Raw genomic sequence first — 21042 nt, forward strand, 5'->3', positions numbered from 1 at the left:
TGCTTATGAATATATATATATATATATATATATATATATATATATATATATATATATATAATGAATACAAGTATCAAAACATGGGTGGAGAGTTTGGCAGAGTCATAGTGCTCACAAGTTATCCACATGCTTCTCTGCATTTCCCATACACCCTTGTAGTAAGGCCATAAGAGTACTTCTGGCCAATGGACTGTGAGTGGAAGTAATGTGTGTCACTTGCAGACTGAAGTAGTTAAAAGCCAGTATGTCTCCTCTATCTCTTAACCTGTCCCATCAACCTGGAAACCACATGGCTTGATGGTATAGTTACAAGATAGAGTAAGATCTTTGTATATGAAAAATAAACTTTTATTGCATGAAATCACTGAGCTTTGGGGGTTTGTTACTGTAGCATAGCCTACCAACAAGATACACACAATTTCATGATAGTGGTTGCCTCTGGGGAGGTAAGGAGAGAATGGAACTCAGAGAGGATCAAAACACAGATTCCATTAAACTTGTGGAATCTTCATTTAAAAAAAATTTGAAGCAAATATGCAAAATTTTAAGATTTATTAATCATTGATGCTGTGTAACTGAGCATTTTTCTTTTTATATTTTTCTGCATTTAAAATATTTCTACATATTTGAAATACTTCATGTTTTAAAAAGATATCAATAAATTAAAAAAATAAGTGAGTAGACATATAGTTGGTAGATAGACAAAAATAATAGACAGATAAATGGATAGTGATATGGGCACAGACTAGATCTTAGTGCTTCATTCAGCCTTTTACTAGTCCTAAGCATTAGGGACTCCTATAAACTTCAAATAAATAATACACAAGTGTACAAATATTATAATTTACAAAATGCTTTCTAACCTCCTATTTCACTAGAACTAGGCAGCATCCCATAAGGTATGAAGAACAATGATTTTCATGACTTACATTTTTTTCAGGTGAGGGAAATGAGGTTCAATGAGATTCAATAATTTATAGAAGGTTACACAGATAATATATTGCAAAACTATTACTCAAATCTAACCAATTCCCTTGCCAATCTACCCTATAGGAAGGAGCATGAGGGGGTAGGGGAAGTCTTTACTATGCTGTCTTGCTGTCACTCAATGGATTGGGGGGGAAAGGGGAGAAGAGAACTGGATACACACACTGAACCTCAGAGGTGGGGGTCTGCTTCGTGCATGGGATACATTCTTGATCCTGCAGGCCTCCAATACGTGTCTTTTGGTAGAATCTGTAGTCAGAGCAATAAAAAATGGCAAGATGATCAAACAAGTAATGTACTTGGATTGGTCCTTCTTGAACCATAGGCAGCTTCTAAGAGTCTTGTCTTCCAGGAAGCCATCACTCACTCTGACCCCTCATGAATTCTCTGCCTCTATGTCTGATTCTGACTCAGAGTCCCAGACGCTCCACCTCTTCCTCCATTCACCAAACCCTATAACCAAAATGGGAACTAGTCTCACAAGAGAAGGAAACACTGCTTTGACACCAACTGCTTCCTAATCTCTTCTAGGTCTACAGTGAGATTTACCTTGAAACTTGGGCCTGAGCTAAGCATGCCAGCATGATAAAACAGCTGTTTAGTACTCATCTGTAATTGACTGCGTGCTAAGTACTTTATAGGGGTATCTTGAAAAAATAATGCTTCTCCCTCAGGGGAGCTTAAACTCATCATGATATGGACAGTTAGAATACTTCAACTAGGCCCTGAGAGGTAAGGATGAGGGAGACCTCCAAGGGCTAGAGAATGCCCAGAAGAGCTTGGCCTTATGTAGCAGGCTCACCTGGGCAGACAGTCCCCACAGACGGCATTAGAGGTAGCTGTACAGTTCTCCTTCTGGATACGATTGATGACAGCACAGGTGATGCAAGTCTGACATCTATGGTGGCCCCAGCTGCTTTTATATCTGCGGGGAGGGCAGGCTGCGCAGTATGCATCTCCACCTTCTCCATAACCACAATCCTTCAGTGAAATGGGAGTCACTAACATTACTCTATAGAAACTTGGAGAGAGGATTAGCTATGGGACAAGTGGACATTGTACGGAGTAGCATTTTACAAACTGCAAGTTGCAACCCATTACTGAGTCATGACATCAATTTACAGTCAGCATAGGTTAGGTTATGCTATGGTAAAAAAGTAAACTCCAAACCTCAGTGTCTTAAAAGAACAAAAATTTATTTCTCACTCACACCATTTTGCTTACCAGAGATTTCCTGGGGTCTCTGTTTTACATTATACTTACTGGGTTACCCAGAGTGATGGAGGCTTCATCTTTGTGCTACCATGATTGGAGCATCAGAGAAAAGAGAATATTGTGATCTGTGCACTGGCTCTTAAATCTTCCCCCAGAAATAACTCATTTCATTTTGCTCACGTCCTTCACCACACACATCACCTGATCATTAGTAACTACAAAAGTAAAAGAAAGTATAATTCTATAGTGTGCCAGAGCTGGGGAACTGGAAATATTTGACAATGAATGCTAATCACTACCTATCTTAGTATTGTTTTATAGAAGTTTTACAGATGAAATATGTAAGTATGTGTTGGGTTGTGATGAAAATTTTATTTCTTACATTTTACTGAACTATAGTTGACTCACAACATTATATTCATTTCAGGAGTACAACACAGTGATTCAATATTTTTATAGATTACACATCATACAAAGTTATTATATTATTGACTGTAATCCCTGTGATGTACATTGCATCTCTGTGGTGTATTCAGTTTATAACTGGTAGTTTGTACCTCTTAATCCCCTTCACCTATTGGGCTGGCCAAAAAGTTCGTTTGGGTTTTTCTGCAGGATGTTAGGAACAACCTGAACGAATGTTTGGGCCAAGCTAATATTTTGCCCTTACCCCTACACTCCTCTCCTCTGCCAATGGCTAGTTTTTTCTCTGTATCTGTGAGCCTGTTTCTGTTTGGTTATATTTGTTTATTTGTTTTTCAGATTCCACATATAAATGAAAACATATAGTATTTGTTTTTCCCTGTCTGATTTCACCTATTACTCCACCCCTCTCCTCTCTGGCAACTACTAGTTTGGTCTCTACATCTGTGATTGTCTCTGTTTTGTTATATTTATTTGTTTGTTTTGTATTTTTAGATTCCACATATAAGTGAAGACATACTGTATTTGTCTTTCTCTCTGACTTATTTCACCTAGCATAACACCATCTAGATCCATCCATGTTGTTGTAAATGACAAGATTTCATTATTGTTTATGGCCAAGTAATATTTCATTGTGTGTGTATATATATATATATATATATATATATATACACATATATATGTGTGTGTGTATGTATATATATATATATATATATATATATATATATATATATACACATACATATACCACATCTTCTTTACCCATTCATCTGTTGATGGACACTTAGGTTGCTTCTACATCTTGGTTATTAAAAATAATGCTTCAATGAACACTGGGATGCATATAACTTTTTGAATTAGTGATCACATTTTCTTCAGATAAATACCCAAGAGTGGAATTGCTGGATCAAATGGTAGTAATATTTTTAATTTTTTGAGGAACCTTTATATTGTTTTCCATAATGGTTGTACCAATTTATATTCTTACAAACAGTGCATGAGGGGTCCCTTTTCTCCACATCCTCTCCAACATTTGTTATTTCTTGTCTTTTTGATGATAGCCATTCTGACAGGTGTGAGGTGATACCTCATTGTGATTTTGATTTGCATTTCCCTGATGATTAGTGATGTTGAAAATCTTTTCATGTGTCTGTTGGCCATCTATATGTCTTCTTTGGAAAAATGTCTATTCTGGTCCTCTGCCCATTTTTAATTCAGTTGTTTGTGTGTTTTTGATGTTGACTGTTATGAGTTATTTGTATATTTTGGATATTAACCTCTTAGTGGATATTTTATTTGCAAATATATTCTTCTATTCAGTAAGATGCCTTTTTGTTTTGTCGATGTGCTTTGCTGTGCAAGTTACAGACAATATCACAGAAATACAAATAATCATGAGAATACTATGAACAATTATATGCTAACAAATTGGACAACCAAGAAAAAATGGATACATTTCTAGAAATATACAATCTTTTAAGGTTGAATCTTACTCTCGGAAATGCTCAAACATGTTTGAATAAAGGTGGTATAGAGGAGAGATGAGTGATCCAGCTGGATATTGTCTCAGGTCTGGTATTGACTCAGTGTAACTTTGGCTAGCCTCTCTCCATTTCCAAGCATCAGAGTCCCCAACACCTGAGGATATTAAAATAAATGGTCTCTAAATATTCTTCCAGCTCTGGCATTCTAACCTAGGAACAAGGCTCCTGCCTGTTATATCATAGCTCTTTGTCAAAGATACAACTCTACTTAACAATGGATATTAGTTATTTGTTTGTTGTGGGAGAAGTTGGCTGGTTGTTCACTAAACTCATTCACCTTTCTTCCTGGGAATACCACTTGTCAACATTTTCTAACCCCACACAAGTCTGTACGGACATGTGCCTAATTTCTAGCCAATGGAATATGGTTTAAATGATGTATGCATCTCCAGGCCTGGCTCAACAAAAAACTGTCTTTTTTCTTTATATTTATTTTATAATTAAAATATCCTTAATTTTCTTTATGCTTTGATCTTCTGGCACACAGTGACACCCAGGGAGATGTTGGAATCAATATATTAAAAACGACAGAGGATATCAGGGATATGGAGGAGGCATCAGCTCTGAGCTTTCATTCCCTCACAGAAGTGTAGCAACACAAACAGAAACTGTCAGAATCAATGTTGTCAGAACTCTGGGAAATAGTCAAACATTTACAACAATGAAGCAAGTGCTGAACCAAGAAAAAGGCATCTTGAAAATGATAGGAAAGATTTGTGCCATTTTTACTTGCCCTTACTGCACCCCTCTCCCCAGCAACAGTCCTAAAGTGAAGGCAGTCTTAAAGTAGCAGCAGCCTGAGTTCCTAGTGTGAAACCCTCACCCCTGGGTCCAGAGTGAGCTAAGCAAAATTTATTCAAAAATTATTGTGTATGTCTATTTTAACCTGTTATCTGAAGGACAGATAAAAGGTGCTCATCTTTGTTTCACTCAATTCAAAATGCAGCCTGGAAAATGGGTGGGCATTTGTTAAAATCTTTTGCAAAGCAAACTAATAAACCAGAGATGCCTGGGACAAGAAATTATGGGTGGAGACATATAATAGACTGCTTAAGTCTGGAGCAAAAGCTGGAGAAGATTCTTTGGGAAATTAGGACATTCAAAAGCACCAATATATATGGGGGCAGTTTAGAAAGGCCCATGTATGTCCAGGGAAAGACACATGACTAGAAAAATATGGAGAAGACCCAAAGCTTGCACACCGGACTGATACATGGGCTAAGTGCCAGTTTGGCTAAGTGTTGAAGGAGTGCTTCAGCACAGAGCCAATGTTCAAAGATTGGGAGAGGTATGTGGGTTTTTTGGTTGCTACTGTTGTTATTTACTTTTAACTGCTGGCACTCAAGGAAATTCCTGTCAAAATATTAGCTGAACAAGGTCCACACAGACTTCAGTGATCACATATGGCAAAGAATACAGTCTTTGCACAAATAGTTTGGTTAAAACAACTAAACAAATGGACTACTATAGCCATCATCAAATAAAGTAACAACAAAAGAAAACAGCTAAATATGGGGAAGGGAGAGAATCTGATTTTAAGTTACCACATTATAATTAAAACAGTTTTCAAAAACAACAAAAACACAAGGCATAAAAAGAAACAGGAATGTATGGCCCACTTACAGTAACAAATAAAATTGACAAACTGTTCCTGAGGAATTTCAGACATCAGACCTACTAGACAAAGACAAAAAAGTACTGTCTTAAATATGTTCAAAGTAAAACATAGACAAAGAACTAAAGAATATAAGAAAATAAATGTATGAAAAATATGGTAATATCAAAAAAGAAAAATTGTAAAAAGTAACCAAACAGAAATACTAGAATTGAAAAGTAAAATAACTGAAATTAAAAATTCACTAGAAGAGTTCAACAGCAGATCTGAACAAGTAGAAGAACAAATGATGAAACCTGAAACATGACAGTTGAAATTGTTGAAATTATTAAGTCTGAGGAGCAGAAATTTAAAAAGGATGAAGTAAGTAAACAAAACCTAAGAGACGCCATCAAATGGACCAATATACACATTATGGGAGTCCCAGAAGTAAAAGAGAGAGAAAGATAAAGAAGCAGAAAGAAATTTGAATAAATAATGGCTGAAATTTCTCAAAATTGACAAAAGACATGAATAACACATCCATGATGCTCAACAAACTTCGATTTGGGAAAACTCAAAAAGACCCATATGAGACATAAACAAGATGTGGATAGCCAAAGACAAAATGAAAATCTTGAAGCAGAAGGAGAGAAACAATCTGTCAAATACAAGGGATCCTCAATAAGATGCAAAGTTGATTTCTCTTCAGAACCTGGAAGCTGGAAGGCAATAAGATAACATATTTAAGTGTCAAAAGAAATACACTATTAACCAATTTTATACCCAGCAAAAAATCCTTCAAAAATGAGGGAGAAATTAAAATATTCCTAGATAAATAAAAGAAGCTAAAGGAGTTTGATACTACTAGACTTGTACTTCAATAAATGTTAAAGGGAGTTCTTCAGGTTAAAATGAAAAGACCCTAGATAGTAACTCAAAGTCATAAAAAGAAGTCAATATCTCTGGTAAAGTTAAATACACGGGCAAATACAGAAGGCAGCATTATTGAATATTTGGTTTGGAACTCTTCCTTTTATTTCCTATATTATTTAAAAGAAAAATTAATAAAATAGTAACAACAATAATAATAAATCTATGTTATTGCACATACAATGATTAAGATAAAAACAAAAGTGACAAAAATAACATAGAGGAAGGTGATATCAAACTGTATAAGTGGGCTTCCCTGGTGGCGCAGTGGTTGAGGGTCCGCCTGCTGATGCAGGGGACATGGGGTCATGTCCCAGTCCGGGAAGATCCGACATGCTGCGGAGTGGCTGGACCCGTGTGCCATGGCAACTGAGCCTGCACGTCCAGAGCCTGTGCTCTGCAACAGGAGAGGCCACAACAGTAAGAGGCCTGCGTACCACAAAAAACAAACAAAAAAAAAAAACAAAAAAAACCCTGTATGTGTTGAGTTTATGTATGTTATTGAAATTAACTTGGTATTAATGCAAAATATATTGTTAAAAATTAGCATGTAATATATAAAATAGATAATTGATAAGGACCTACTCTATAGCACAGGGAACTCTACTCAATACTCTGTAATGGCCTATGTGGGAAAAGAATCTAAAAAAGAGTGTGTATATATATATATGTGTATGTATATATATATGTGTGTGTGTGTATAACTGATTCATTTTCCTGTACACCTGAAACTAGCACAACATTGTAAATCAACTATGCTCCAATAATTTTTTTTTAAAAAATAAATAAAATTTAGTATGTTAAAGGGAATCTACATGGTAACCACAAAGAAAATATATTTAAAAAGAAAACACCACACAAAAGAAATGATAAGGGAATTAAAACTTTTCACTGCAAAAGATCAACTAGCACAAAAATGGCAATGAGGAAGAAATGATGAATAAAAATGGCATAAGAAATACATAAAACTAATAATAAAATGTCAGAAGTACTCTCTTATCAGTACTAATCTTTATGTATATGGATTAAACCCTCCAAAGGTACAGATTGATGGATTGGATAAAAAGAACATAATCCACTTATATACTATATGAAGAGATTCATTTAGATCCAAAGACACAAATGGGTTGAAAGTAAAAGAAAGGAAACATATTCCATGCAAATAGTACTGAGAAGCGAATTGGGATGTCTACACTGATATCAGACCAAATAGACTTTAAGTTAAAACTTTTACAAGAGAAAGGGAAGGACGTTATATATTTATAAATGGTCAATACATCAAGAAGATATAACAACTCTGAACATACGTACACCAAATAACAAATTTCCCCAAATCTATGCAGCATTGACAAAATTTAAGTGAGTAATAGTGGTTCTAAAAAATAGTTGGAGACTTGAATACCAACTTCAATAAAAGATTGCATATCTAGACAGAATAGCAATAACAATGTAGAGGGCTTTAACAACACTATAAAACGACTAGACATAACTGACATTTATAGAACACTACACCTAACAAAAGAAGAATATACATTCTTCTCCATTGCACATGAAACATTCTGTAAGTAGACCACATATGTTAGGTTATGAAACAAGTTTCAATGAATTTTAAAAGACTGAAATTATACAAAGTGTCTTTTCTGAACACAAGACAATGATGATATAAATCCATAACAGAAAGAAAATTGGAAAATACACAAACGTGTAATTAAATACCACATTCTTAAAAAACCAGTGGGTCAAAGAAAAAGTCTTAAGTGAAACTGTAAATTACTTAAAGCTGAATGAAAATAAAAAACACCACATACCAAAATGTATGGGATACAGCAAGGCAGTAGTAGTCTGAGGAAAATTTATACCTGTAAGTGCCTATATTAAAAAAGAAAAGAGATTTCAAATAAATAATCTAAATTTATACCACGAGGAACTAGAAAAAATATAACAAAGTAAGCCCAAAGCTAGCAGAAGGAAGGAAATAATAGATTAGAGTGGAGATAAATAGAGTAGAAAAACAATAGAATCAATGAAAAGTAGATTCTTTGAAAAGATTAACAAAATTGGCAATCCTTCCAATCCTTCAGCTATACTTACAAAGAAAAAAGAGAGAAGATGAAGATGACTAAAATCAGAAAGGAAAGTGGGGGATTTCTGACAGAATGGCAGAGTAGGAGGACCTGAGCTCACCTCCTCACAAAAACACCAAAATCATGAGTATCTGCTGAACAACCATTGACAAAAAAGGACTGGAAACAACCAAAAAACATATTTTACATCCAAAGACAAAGAAGAAGTCACAATGAGATGATAGGATCCTGTACCCACCAGGTGGGCAACCAACAAACTTTAAAATAATTATATTGCAGAGGTTCTCTCACAAGAGTGAGATTTCTGAGCCTCACATCAGGCTCCCTAGTCTCCTGGTCTGGTATCAGGAGGAGGAGCCTGCAGAGCATTTGGCTTTGAAGGCCAGTGGGGCTTGATGGCAGGAACTCCACAAGACTTGGGGAAATAGAAGGAATATTCTTAGAGGACACACACAAGGTTTGTACAAACTGGGACCTGGGGGAAAAGCAGTGACTTCATAGCAGCCTGGGTCAGACCTACCTGCTGGTCCTGGAGGGTCTCCTGGGGAGGGGGGCGGCTGTGGCTCACTTCAGGGACAAAGACACTGGTGGCAGAGGTACTAGGGAGTACTCATTGGTTTGAGCTGTCTGAGGTTGCCATTTTGACACCAAGACTTGGTCCCACACAATAGTCCTTAGGCTCCAGTGCTAGCATGCCTAAGGCCAAACAACAAACAGGTTGGGAACACAGCACCAACCATCAGAAGACAGACTGCTTAACATTTTCCTGAGAACACAGCCACCTTTAAACACACCTCTTGACACAGCCCTGCCAGCCAGTGGGACACGACCCAGCTCTACCCACCACTGGGCAGGCACCAGTCACTCTCACAAGGAAGCCTGCACAAGCCTCTTAGACCAGACTCACCCAACAGAGGGCAGACACCAGAAACAAGAGGAACTGCAATCCTGCAGCCTCTGGGATCACAAACACCAAAAGTTAGGCAAAATGAGATAGCAGAGGAATATGTTCCAGATGAAGAAACAAGATAAAACCCCAGAACAACTAAGTGAAGTGGAGATAGGCAATCTACCCAACAAAGAGTTCAGAGTAATGACTGTAAAGATGATCCAAGAAGGTATGAAAAGAATGGATGCACAGAGCTAGAAATTACAAGAAGTTTTTAACAAAAGGTTAGAAAATACAAAGAATAACCAAACAGAGTTGAAGAATAAAATAGTAAAAATGAAAAATACACTAGAAGGAACCAATAGCAGAATAAATGAAGCAGAAGAATGGATAAGTGAGCTGAAGACAGGATGGTAGAAATTACTGCCGAGGAACAGAATAAAGAAAAAAGAATGAAAAGAAGTGAGGACAATCTCAGAGACCTCTGAGACACACAAACATTCACATTATAGGGATCCCAGAAAGAGAAGAGAGAGATAAAAGACATGAGAAAATATTTGAAGACATAATAGCTGAAAAATTCCCTACCCTAACAGGGGAAAGGAAACAATCACCCAAGTCCAGGAATCACAGAGAGTCTCATACATGATAAACCCAAGGAGGAACACACTGAAACACACAATAATAAAATTGACAAAAAATCACAGACAGAGAAAATATTAAAAGCAACAAGGATTGTTTGTTTTTTTGTTATTGAGCTGCAAGAGCTGCTTGTAAATTTTGGAAATTAATCCTTTGTCAGTTGCTTCATTTGAAAATATTTTCTCCCATTCTGAGGGTTGTCTTTTGGTCTTGTTTATGGTTTCCTTTGCTGTGCAAAAGCTTTGAAGTTTCATTAGGTCTCATTTGTTTATTATTGTTTTTATTTCCATTTCTCTAGGAAGTGGGTCACAAAGGATCTTGCTGTGATTTATGTCATAGAGTGTTCTGCCTATGTTTTCCTCTAAGAGTTTGATAGTTTCTGGCCTTACATTTAGGTCTTTAATCCATTTTGAGCTTATTCTTGTGTATGGTGTTAGGGAGTGACCTAATCTCATAGTTTTACATGTACCTGTCCAGTTTTCCCCAAAAATGGGCAGAAGACCTAAATAGACATTTCTCCAAAGAAGATATACAGACTGCCAACAAACACATGAAAGAATGCTCGACATCATTAATCATTAGAGAAATGCAAATCAAAACTACAATGAGATATCATCTCACACCCGTCAGAATGGCCATCATCAAAAAATCTAGAAACAATAAATGCTGGAGAGGGTGTGGAGAAAAGGGTACACTCTTGCACTGCTGGTGGGAATGTGAATTGGTACAGCCACTATGGAGAACAGTATGGAGGTTCCTTAGAAAACTACAAATAGAACTACCATATGACCCAGCAATCCCACTACTGGGCATATACTCTGAGAACACCAAAATTCAAAAGGAGTCATGTACCAAAATCTTCATTGCAGCTCTATTTACAATAGCCCGGAGATGGAAACAACCTAAGTGCCCATTATTGGATGAATGGATAAAGAAGATGTGGCACATATATACAATGGAATATTACTCAGCCATAAAAAGAAAAGAAATTGAGCTATTTGTAATGAGGTGGATAGACCTAGAGTCTGTCATACAGAGTGAAGTAAGTCAGAAAGAGAAAGACAAATACCGTATGCTAACACATATATATGGAATTTAAGAAAAATAAATGTCATGAAGAACCTAGGGGTAAGACAGGAATAAAGACACAGACCTACTAGAGAACGGACTTGAGAATATGGGGAGGGGGAAGGGTGAGCTGTGACAGGGCGAGAGAGAGGCATGGACATATATACACTACCAAATGTAAGGTAGATAGCTAGTGGGAAGCAGCTGCATGGCACAGGGATATTGGCTCGGTGCTTTGTGACTGCCTGGAGGGGTGGGATAGGGAGGGTGGGAGGGAGGGAGACGCAAGAGGGAAGAGATATGGGAACATATGTATATGTATAACTGATTCACTTTATTATAAAGCAGAAACTAACACACCATTGTAAAGCAATTATACCCCAATAAAGATGATTAAAAAAAAAGCAACAAGGAAAAAGCAACAAATAACATACAAGTAAATCCCGATAAAGTTATCAGTTGAGTTTTCACCAGAAACTCTGCAGGCCAGATAGGAGTAGCACTATACTGTATATTTAAAGTGATGAAAGGGAAAAACCTACAACAAAGAATACTCTACACACCAAGGCTCTCATTCAGATTTGAGGGAGAATTCAAAAGCCTGACAGAGAAGCAAAGGCTAAGAGAATTCAACACCACCAAATGAGCTTTACAATGAATGCTGAAGGAGCTTCTATAGGCAGAAAATAAGAGGCCACAGTTAGAAACAAGAAAATTATGAAATGGGAAAGCTCAATGGTAAATGTAAACATACAGCAAAGGTAGGAAATCATCCACACACAAACATATTATCAAATCCAGCAATGATGAGAAGAGGAGAATACAAATATAGGATATTGGAAATGCATTTGAAATTAATAGACCAGCAACTTACAACAATCTTGTATATATATAGGTTGCATGCCAACACTTCATGGGAACCACAAAACAAAAATCTGCAATAGATATACAAAAAAAAAAAAAAAAAAGGAAAAGGAATCCAAAGAGAACTCTAAAGATACACATCAAATACCTAGAGAAGAGAACAAAAGTGGAAGGAAAGAAAAAAGACCTAAAAAACAAATCCAAAAAATTAACAAAATAGTATTAATACATAAGTATCAGTGAGTATGTTAAATGTAAAAGGAATAAATGCTCCAAGCAAAAGACAGACTGGCTGAATGGATACAAAAACAAGACCTATATATATGCTGTCTACAAGAGACTCACTTCAAATCTAGGGACACATACAGAAAGTGAGGGGATAGAAAAAGGTATTCTATGCCAATGGAAATCAAAAGAAAGTTGGAGTAGCAATACTTACATCAGAAAAAATATATTTTAAAATAAAGACTGTTACAAGAGACAAAGAAGGACACTACATCAATCCATTTCTAATTCTATTGATTTGAGTTTTCTCCATTTTTTTCTTGATGAGTCTGGCTAATGGTTTATCAATTTTGTTTATCTTCTCAAAGAACCAGCTTTTAGGTTTTTTTTTGTGTTTTTTTTGTGGTATGCGGGCCTCTCACTATTGTGGCCTCTCCCACCGCGGAGCACAGGCTCCAGACACGCAGGCCCAGCGGCCATGGCTCACAGGCCCAGCCACTCCGCGGCATGTTAGATCTTCCCAGACCAGGGCACGAACCCACGTCCCCTGCATCGGCACGCGGACTCTCAACCACTGCACCACCAGGGAAGCCCCCAGCTTTTAGTTTTATTGATCATTGCTACTGTTTCCTTCATTTCTTTTTCACTTATTTATGATCTGATCTTTATGATTTCTTTCCTTCTGCTAACTTTGAGGGGTTTTTCTGTTCTTCTTTCTCTAATTGTTTTAGGTGTAAGGTTAGGTGGTTTATTTGAGATGTTTCTTGTTTCTTGAGGTAGGATTGTATTGCTATGAACTTCCCTCTTAGAACTGCTGGAGAGGGTGTGGACAAAAGGGAACCCTCTTGCACTGTTGGTGGGAATGTAAATTGATACAGCCACTATGGAGAACAGTATGGAGGTTCCTTATAAAAACAAAAATAGAACTACCATATGACCCAGCAATCTCACTACTGGGCATATACCATGAGAAAACCATAATTCAAAAAGAGTCATGTACCACAATGTTCATTGCAGCTCTATTTACAATAGCCAGGACATGGAAGCAACCTAAGTGCCCATTGACAGATGAATGGATAAAGAAGATGTGGCACATATATACAATGGAATATTACTCAGCCATAAAAAGAAACGAAATTGAGTTATTTGTATTGAGGTGGATGGACCAATAGTCTGTCATACAGAGCGAAGTGAGTCAGAAAAAGAAAAAAAAATACCGTATGCTAACACATATATATGGAATCTAAAAAAAAAAGGTTATTATGAACCTCAGGGCAGGACAGGAATAAAGATGCAGATATAGAGAATGGACTTGAGGACACGGGGAGGGGGAAGGGTAAGCTGGGACGAAGTGAGAGAGTGACATGGACTTATATATACTACCAAATGTAAAATAGCTAGTGGGAAGCAGCCGCATAGCACGGGGAGATCAGCATGGTGCTTTGTGACCACCTAGATGGGTGGGATAGGGAGGGTGGGAGGAAGATGCAAGAGGGAGGAGATATGGAGATATATATATATGTATGTATGTATGTATATGTAAAGCTGATTCACTATTTTATAAAGCAGAAACTAACACACCATTGTAAAGCAATTATACTCCAATAAAGATGTTAAAAATAAAATAAAAAATTTAAAAAAGGTATCAATCCAAGAAGATGTAACAATTGTAAACATATATGCACCCAACATAGGAACACCCATATATATAAAGTGTATGCTAACAGCCATAAAAGGAGAAATAGTAACACAATAATAGTGGTGGACTTTAACACCCCAATTACATCAGTGAGAAAATCAATAAGGAAACACAGGCTTTAAATGACACATTAGACTATATGGACTTAACTGATATTTATAGGGCATTCCAACAAAAAGTAGCAGAACACACATTCTTCTCAAGTGCACATGGAATATTTTCCAGGATAGATAGTATGCTGGGCCATAAAGGAAACCTCAGTATAAATTTCAGAAAACTGAAATCATATCAAGCATATTTTCCAACCACAATGCTGTGAAATTAGAAATCAACTACAAGAAAAAAAGTTGTAAAAAAAATTTGGAGGCTAAACAACATGGTACTAAACAATGTATCACTGAAGAAGTCAACAAGCAAATCAAAAAGTACCTAGAGACAAATGAAAATGAAAACATGACGATCCAAAAATTATGGGATGCAGCATATGCAGTTCTAAGAGGGAAGTTTACAGCAATGCAATCGTACCTCAGGAAACAATTAAAATCACAAGTAAACAACCTAAAGTAAACAACCTAGGTGCTTTTATACCTAAAGCAACTAGAGAAAGAAGAACAAACAAACCCCAAAATTAGCAGAAGGAAAGAAATAATGATCAGAGCAATAATAAATGCAAAAGACTAAAAAAACAATAGACAAAGGTCAATGAAGATAAAAGCTGGTTATTTGAAAGATAAGAAAATTGATAAACCTTTAACCAGACACATCAAGATAAAAAGGAAGAGGGCCCAAGTCAATGAAATTAGAAATGAAAAAGAAGTTAAGACTGATGCCACAGAAATACAAAAGATCATAAGAGACTACTACAAGCAACTATATGCCAAAAAGTGGACAATAAAGAAGAAATGGAGAAATTCTTAGAAAGGTACAATCTCCCAAGACTGAACCAGGAAGAAAAATAAAATATGAACAGACCAATCATGAGTACTGAAATTGAAAGTGTGATTAAAGAAACACCCAACAAACAAAAGTCCCGGACCAGATGACTTCACAGGTGAATTCTATCAAACACTTAGAGAAGAGTTAACAACTATCATTCTGAAACTCTTCCAAAAATTTGCAGAGGCAGGAACACTTCAGAGTTCATTCTATGAGGTCACCATCATCCTGATACCAAAACCAGACAAAGATATCACACAAAAAAGAAAATTACTGGCCAATGTCACTGATGAATATAGGGACAAAAATCCACAACAAAATACTAGCAACCAAATCAAATAATATATTAAAAAATCATACATATATGATCAAGTGGGATTTATTCCAGGGATGCAAAGAGTTTTCAATATCCACAAATCAGTCAGTGTGATACATCACATTAGCTAATTGAAGAATAAAACCATATGATCATCTCAGTAGATGCAGAAAAAAGCTTTTGATAAAATTCAACATGTACTTAGGATAAAAGCTCTCCAGAAGGCGGGCATAGAGGGAATCTAGCTCGACATAATGAAGGCCATATATGACAATCCCACAGCTAACATCATACTCAACAGTGAAAAGCTGAAATAATTTTCTCTAAGATCAGGAAAAAGACAAGGATGTCCACTCTCAATACTTTTACTCAACATAGTTTTGGAAGTCCTAGCTATGGAAATCAGAGAAGAAAAAGAAATAAAAGGAATCCAAAATGGAAAAGAAGAAGTAAAACTGTCAATGTCTGCAGATGACATGACACTATACATAGAAAGTCCTAAAGATGCCACCAGAAAACTATTACAGTTCACCAATGAATTTGATGAAGTTACAGGATACAAAATTAATATGCAGAAATTTGTTGCATCCCAATATGCTAACAAAGAAAGATCAGAAAGAGGAATTAAGGAAACAATAACATTTACCATTGCATCAAAAAGAATAAAATACCTAGCAATAAATCTACCTAAGAAGACAAATGACATGTATTTTGAAAATTATAAGATGGTGATGAAAGAAATCAAAGATGACACAGACAAATGGAAAGATATACCATGTTCTTGGATTGGAAGAAAAAATATTGTCAAAATGACTATACTACCCAAGGTGATATACAGATTCAATGCAATCCCTATCAAATTGCCAATGGCTATTTTTTTTCAGATCTAGAACCAAAATCTTAAAATTTGTATGGAAACACAAAAGTCCCTGAATAGTCAAAGCAATCTTGAGAAAGAAAAATGGAGCGGGAGGAGTCAAGTTCTCTGACTTCAGACTATACTACAAAGCTACAGTAATCAAAAGCATATGGTACTGGCACAAAGATAGACTTATAGATTAATGGAACAGGATAGAAAGCTTAGAAATAAAACCATGTATGTGTGGTCAATTAATCTATGACAAATGAGGCAAAAATATACAATGGAGAAAAGACAGTCTCTTCAATAAATGGTGCTGGGAAAACTGGCCAACTACATGTAAAAAAATATAATTAGAACCTTCTCGTACACCATACACAAAAATAAACTCAAAATGGATTAAGGAGCTAAATGTAAGATCAGATAATATAAAACTTAGAGGAAAACATAAGCAGAATACAGTTTGACATAAATTGTAGCGATATCTTTTTAGATTCACATCCTAGAGTAATAAAATAGAAACAAATATAAACAAATGGGACCTAATCAAACGTAAAAGCTTTTGCACAGCAATGGAAACTATAAACAAAAAGAAAAGGCAACCCACAGAATGGGAGAAAATATTTGCAAATGATGCAGTGGACAAGGAATTATCTCCAAAATATACAAATAGCTCAGTATCAAAAAAACCCTAGCAACCCAATCAAAGTAGACATTTCTCCAAAGAAGACATACAGATGGCCATAAAGCACATTAGCTCAACATCACTATTTATTACAGAATTGCAAGTCAAAACTACAATGAGGTATCACCTCACAGCAGTCAGAATGGCCATCATCAAAAATTTTAGAAACAATAAATGCTGGAGAGGATGTGGAGATAAGGGAACCTTCCTACACTATTGGTGGGTATGTAAATTAGTACAGAACACTATGGAGGTTCTTTAAAAAAACTAAAAATACAGCTAACATATGATCCAGCAATCCCAATACTGGGCATATATCTGGAGAAAACCATACTTTGGAAAGATACTTGCACCCCAATATTCACTGCAGCACTATTTACAATTGCCAAGACATGGAAGCAACCTAAATGTCCACTGACAGATGAAAGTATAAAGAAGATGTGGTACATATATATAATGAAATATTGCTCAGCCATAAAAGATTGAAATAATGTCATTTGCAGCAACATGAATGGACCTAGAGATTATCATACTAAGTGAAGTAAATCAGGCAAAGACAAATATCATATGATATCATTTATATGTGGAATCTAAAAAATGATATAAATGAACTTATTCACAAAACAGAAAGAGACTCACAGACTTAGAAAACAAACTTACGGTTACCAAAGGGGGATGGTGGGTGGAGGGATAAATTAGGAGGTTGGGATTAACAGATACACCCTAGTATATATAAAATAGATAATCAACAAGGACCTACTGTATAGCACAGGGAACTCTACTCAGTAATCTGTAATAACCTATTTGGGAAAATTATCTAGAAAAGAATAGATATATGTATATGTATAACTGAACCACTTTGCTGTACACATGAAACTAACACAACATTGTAAATCAACTATACTCCAATATAAAATAAATATTAATAAAAAAGAAATGAATGTGGGGATATTACTAACAACCTTACAGAAATTAAATAAAATTATAAAAGAATGTTTTAACAGTTATATAGCAACAAATTAGATAATCTAGATGAAATGGATAAATTCCTATAAATCCACAAATTACCTAAGCTGAGTCAAGAAGAAATAGACAATATCAGCAGACTTATACCAAGTAAAGAGATTGAATCAGTAATCATAAATCTCTCAATGAAGAAAAATCCAGGAAAAGATGGCTTCTCTGGTGAATTCTACCAAACCTTAAAATAATTACTCTTAATGTTTTCAAAATTTACCAAAAAAATAAATTTAATTCAATACCTAACTCATGTTATGAGGCCAGCAATAACCTGATTAAAAATACATCATAAGAAAAGAAAATTACACACCAATATCCCTCATGTATATTCATGAACAAGTCTTCAACAAAATACAAACATAATGAATCCTATAGCATATTAAAAGGATTTTACACCAAGAGGAGTTTATCATAAGAATGGAAGGATGATTTAGCATAAGAAAATCAATGATAATATAGCTCACTAATAGAATAAAGGGGAAAAAAACACATGCTTATATCAATCGTCAAAGAAATCTAGGAATAAAAGGGAACTTCTTCGACATGGTAAAAAACATATATGAAAAATCCACAGCTAAAATCATACTCAGTGGTGAAAGACTGACACCTTTCCCCCTATGATTAGAAACAAAAAATACATGGCCACTTTCACCACTGCAATTCAACATCTGACTGGAAATCCTAGCCAGAGCTATTACAGAAGGCAAAGAAATAAAACGGATACAAATTGGAAGTAAAGAAGTAAAACTAGGGAATTCCCTGGCAGATCAGTAGTTAAGACTCTGCACTTCCAATACAGTGGGTGCAGGTTTGATCTCTGGTTGGGGAACTAAGATCTCACATGCTGCAAAGTGTGGCCAAAAAATAAATAAGTAAAACTATATTCATAGATAACATATTCCTATGTAGAAAATATCCTAATTACTCCACATGAAAGCTAGTAGAGGAAATAAATTTTTATGGGCTGAATTATCTCCCACCCCTAAATCATATGTTGAAGCCATAACTCTTGGTACCTCAGAAAGTGGCTGTATTTCAGAGATGGGACATTTACAAATATAATTAAATTAAAATGGGATAGTTAAGGTGGGTCCTAATCCAATATGACTAGTATCCTTACAAGAAGAATAGATTAGGACATAGAGAAAGGGGAAGACCAAACACGTGCTTATATATGCATAGAGAGACAACCATGTGAACACACAGCAAGAAGGCAGACATATGCAAGCCAAAGAGGGCCTCAGAAGGAACAAAAGACAGTCTACACCTTGATCTCAGTATTCTAACCTCAAGAACTGTTAGAAAGTAAAATTTCACTGCATATATATATATATATATATATATATATATATATATATAGCTATAGCTGTAGTTATAGTTATAGCAGCCTAGCAGCCCTAGCAAAGTAATACATATACAAAGTCAGAAAAGTTTCAGGATACAAGGTAAACACACAAAAGTCTGGTGTGTTTCCATATACCAGCAAGAAACAATCCAAAAAGGAGATTAAAAAGCAATTATATTTTATAATACCTAAATGCATAAAATATCTGGAAATAAATTTAACTGAAGAGGGGAGTGTCCAAAATGGTAGAATAAGAAGAATATGAGCTCATCTTCTGCCATGGGCACATCAATGTTACAATTATTTACAGAGCAACTATAGATGAGAAAGGCTGGAAGATTAGAAGAAAAGATCTTCAACAGCTAAAGATAAAGAAGGAACCACAACAGGTAGGAGGGGCTGAAATGGGTATCATCAAGAGCCATACTCCAAAGTGGGTGACCGACAAATGGGAGGATGATTACAATTGCAGAGGTTCTCCCCAAGGAGCGACGGGACAGAGCCCCACGATGGGGTCTCCAGCCTGGGGGTCCTAAACTGGGAACATGTGTCCCCAGAACGTTTGGCTTTGAAGGCCAGCAGGGCTTAATTTCAGGAGAGCCAGATGGTTGTGAAGAATAAAGACACCACTCTTAAAGGGTGCACACAAAACCTTACACACTCCAGGACCCAGGGAAGAAGCAGTAATTTGATAGGAGCCTGGGTCAGACCCACCTGCTGGTCTTGGATAGTCTCCTGGAGAGACCACAGGCAACTGGAACTCACCCTGGGTATATAGACACTAGTTGCAGTAATTTTTTTGTGAGCTGCTTCTACCATGAAGATGCTGGTGCTGGTAAGTGTCATTTTGGAATCCTCCTTCTAGCTTATTAGTGCAGGGAGCCAGCCCTGCCTGTCAGGCTGTCAGCACCAGTACTGGGACACCTACAGCCAAGCAACTAGCCACCAGGGAGAGACACAAACCCACTGAGGATCAGGATGGCTGCTGTAAGATTCCTTGAGCCCACAGACAACCTGAAACCCAACTCAGTCCACCAGAGGGCCTAGGACTCTGGCCTGCACACCAGTGCACCAGCATTAGACCTGGGAACCCAAGGGCCTTGAAGACAGAGATGCTGGAATCTGGCTATGTTCACCACTGGACCGGCATTAGCTCTGAGATCAGCTTCACACACTAGTTGAGAGAAACCAGTCCCAGGACCCACTGAGTCCCAGTCCTGCCCACCAGCAATCTGAAACACCAACACTAGATCCCTAGTGTCCTGCAACCAGAGAACCTAGTGCCCAGCTCCACCACCATTGAGCTGGCAATAGTCCTGAGAACTCCTGAGCCTCAGCCCTGCCCACCAGAAGGCCAACACAAGCTCTGGGATGGCTGGGCCCTGTAGCCAGCAGCCTCAGGACACAGTTCTGTCCACCAGTGGGCCACCACTAGCCTCAGGACATGAGTTCACCCACCAGTGGGTGGGCAACTGCCCAGAGATACCTTGGGCCCTTAGCCAGGTGACCCATGATGTAGATCTACTCACCAGTGGGCCAGCACCAGCTTTCGGACACCCTAGACACAACACCCAGTTATGTCAGGATCTGGCCTGGCCTGGCAGCAGAACAAAAATAGATCTTGAACCCTGGACCTGCAGTCACCCAATGCAGAACCTGACTCCACCCACCAGGGGGCCAGCACTAGCCCTGGGAAAACAGGGGGCTCTGCAGC

The 21042-nt window shown here is 36.8% G+C and overlaps 1 protein-coding gene across 3 annotated transcripts in view; it reads right to left on the reverse strand.

Moving 5' to 3' along the window:
* EDA2R (ectodysplasin A2 receptor) overlaps nucleotides 1-21042 on the reverse strand; it is a 72800-nt gene that overhangs the window by 5938 nt on the left and 45820 nt on the right. For 2 of the 3 annotated variants that reach the window (XM_032619941.1, XM_032619940.1), the window contains 2 exons: nucleotides 1790-1968; nucleotides 1151-1236 (listed from right to left, as the gene is read on the reverse strand). In XM_032619941.1, coding sequence (XP_032475832.1) covers nucleotides 1151-1236; nucleotides 1790-1968 — 265 coding nt within the window. The remainder of the gene's footprint in view (nucleotides 1-1150; nucleotides 1237-1789; nucleotides 1969-21042) is intronic. The other variant, XM_032619942.1, reaches the window with a different exon arrangement.

Source organism: Phocoena sinus, chromosome X (assembly GCF_008692025.1).
Source record: "Phocoena sinus isolate mPhoSin1 chromosome X, mPhoSin1.pri, whole genome shotgun sequence".
NCBI classification, from domain to species: Eukaryota; Metazoa; Chordata; class Mammalia; order Artiodactyla; family Phocoenidae; genus Phocoena; species Phocoena sinus.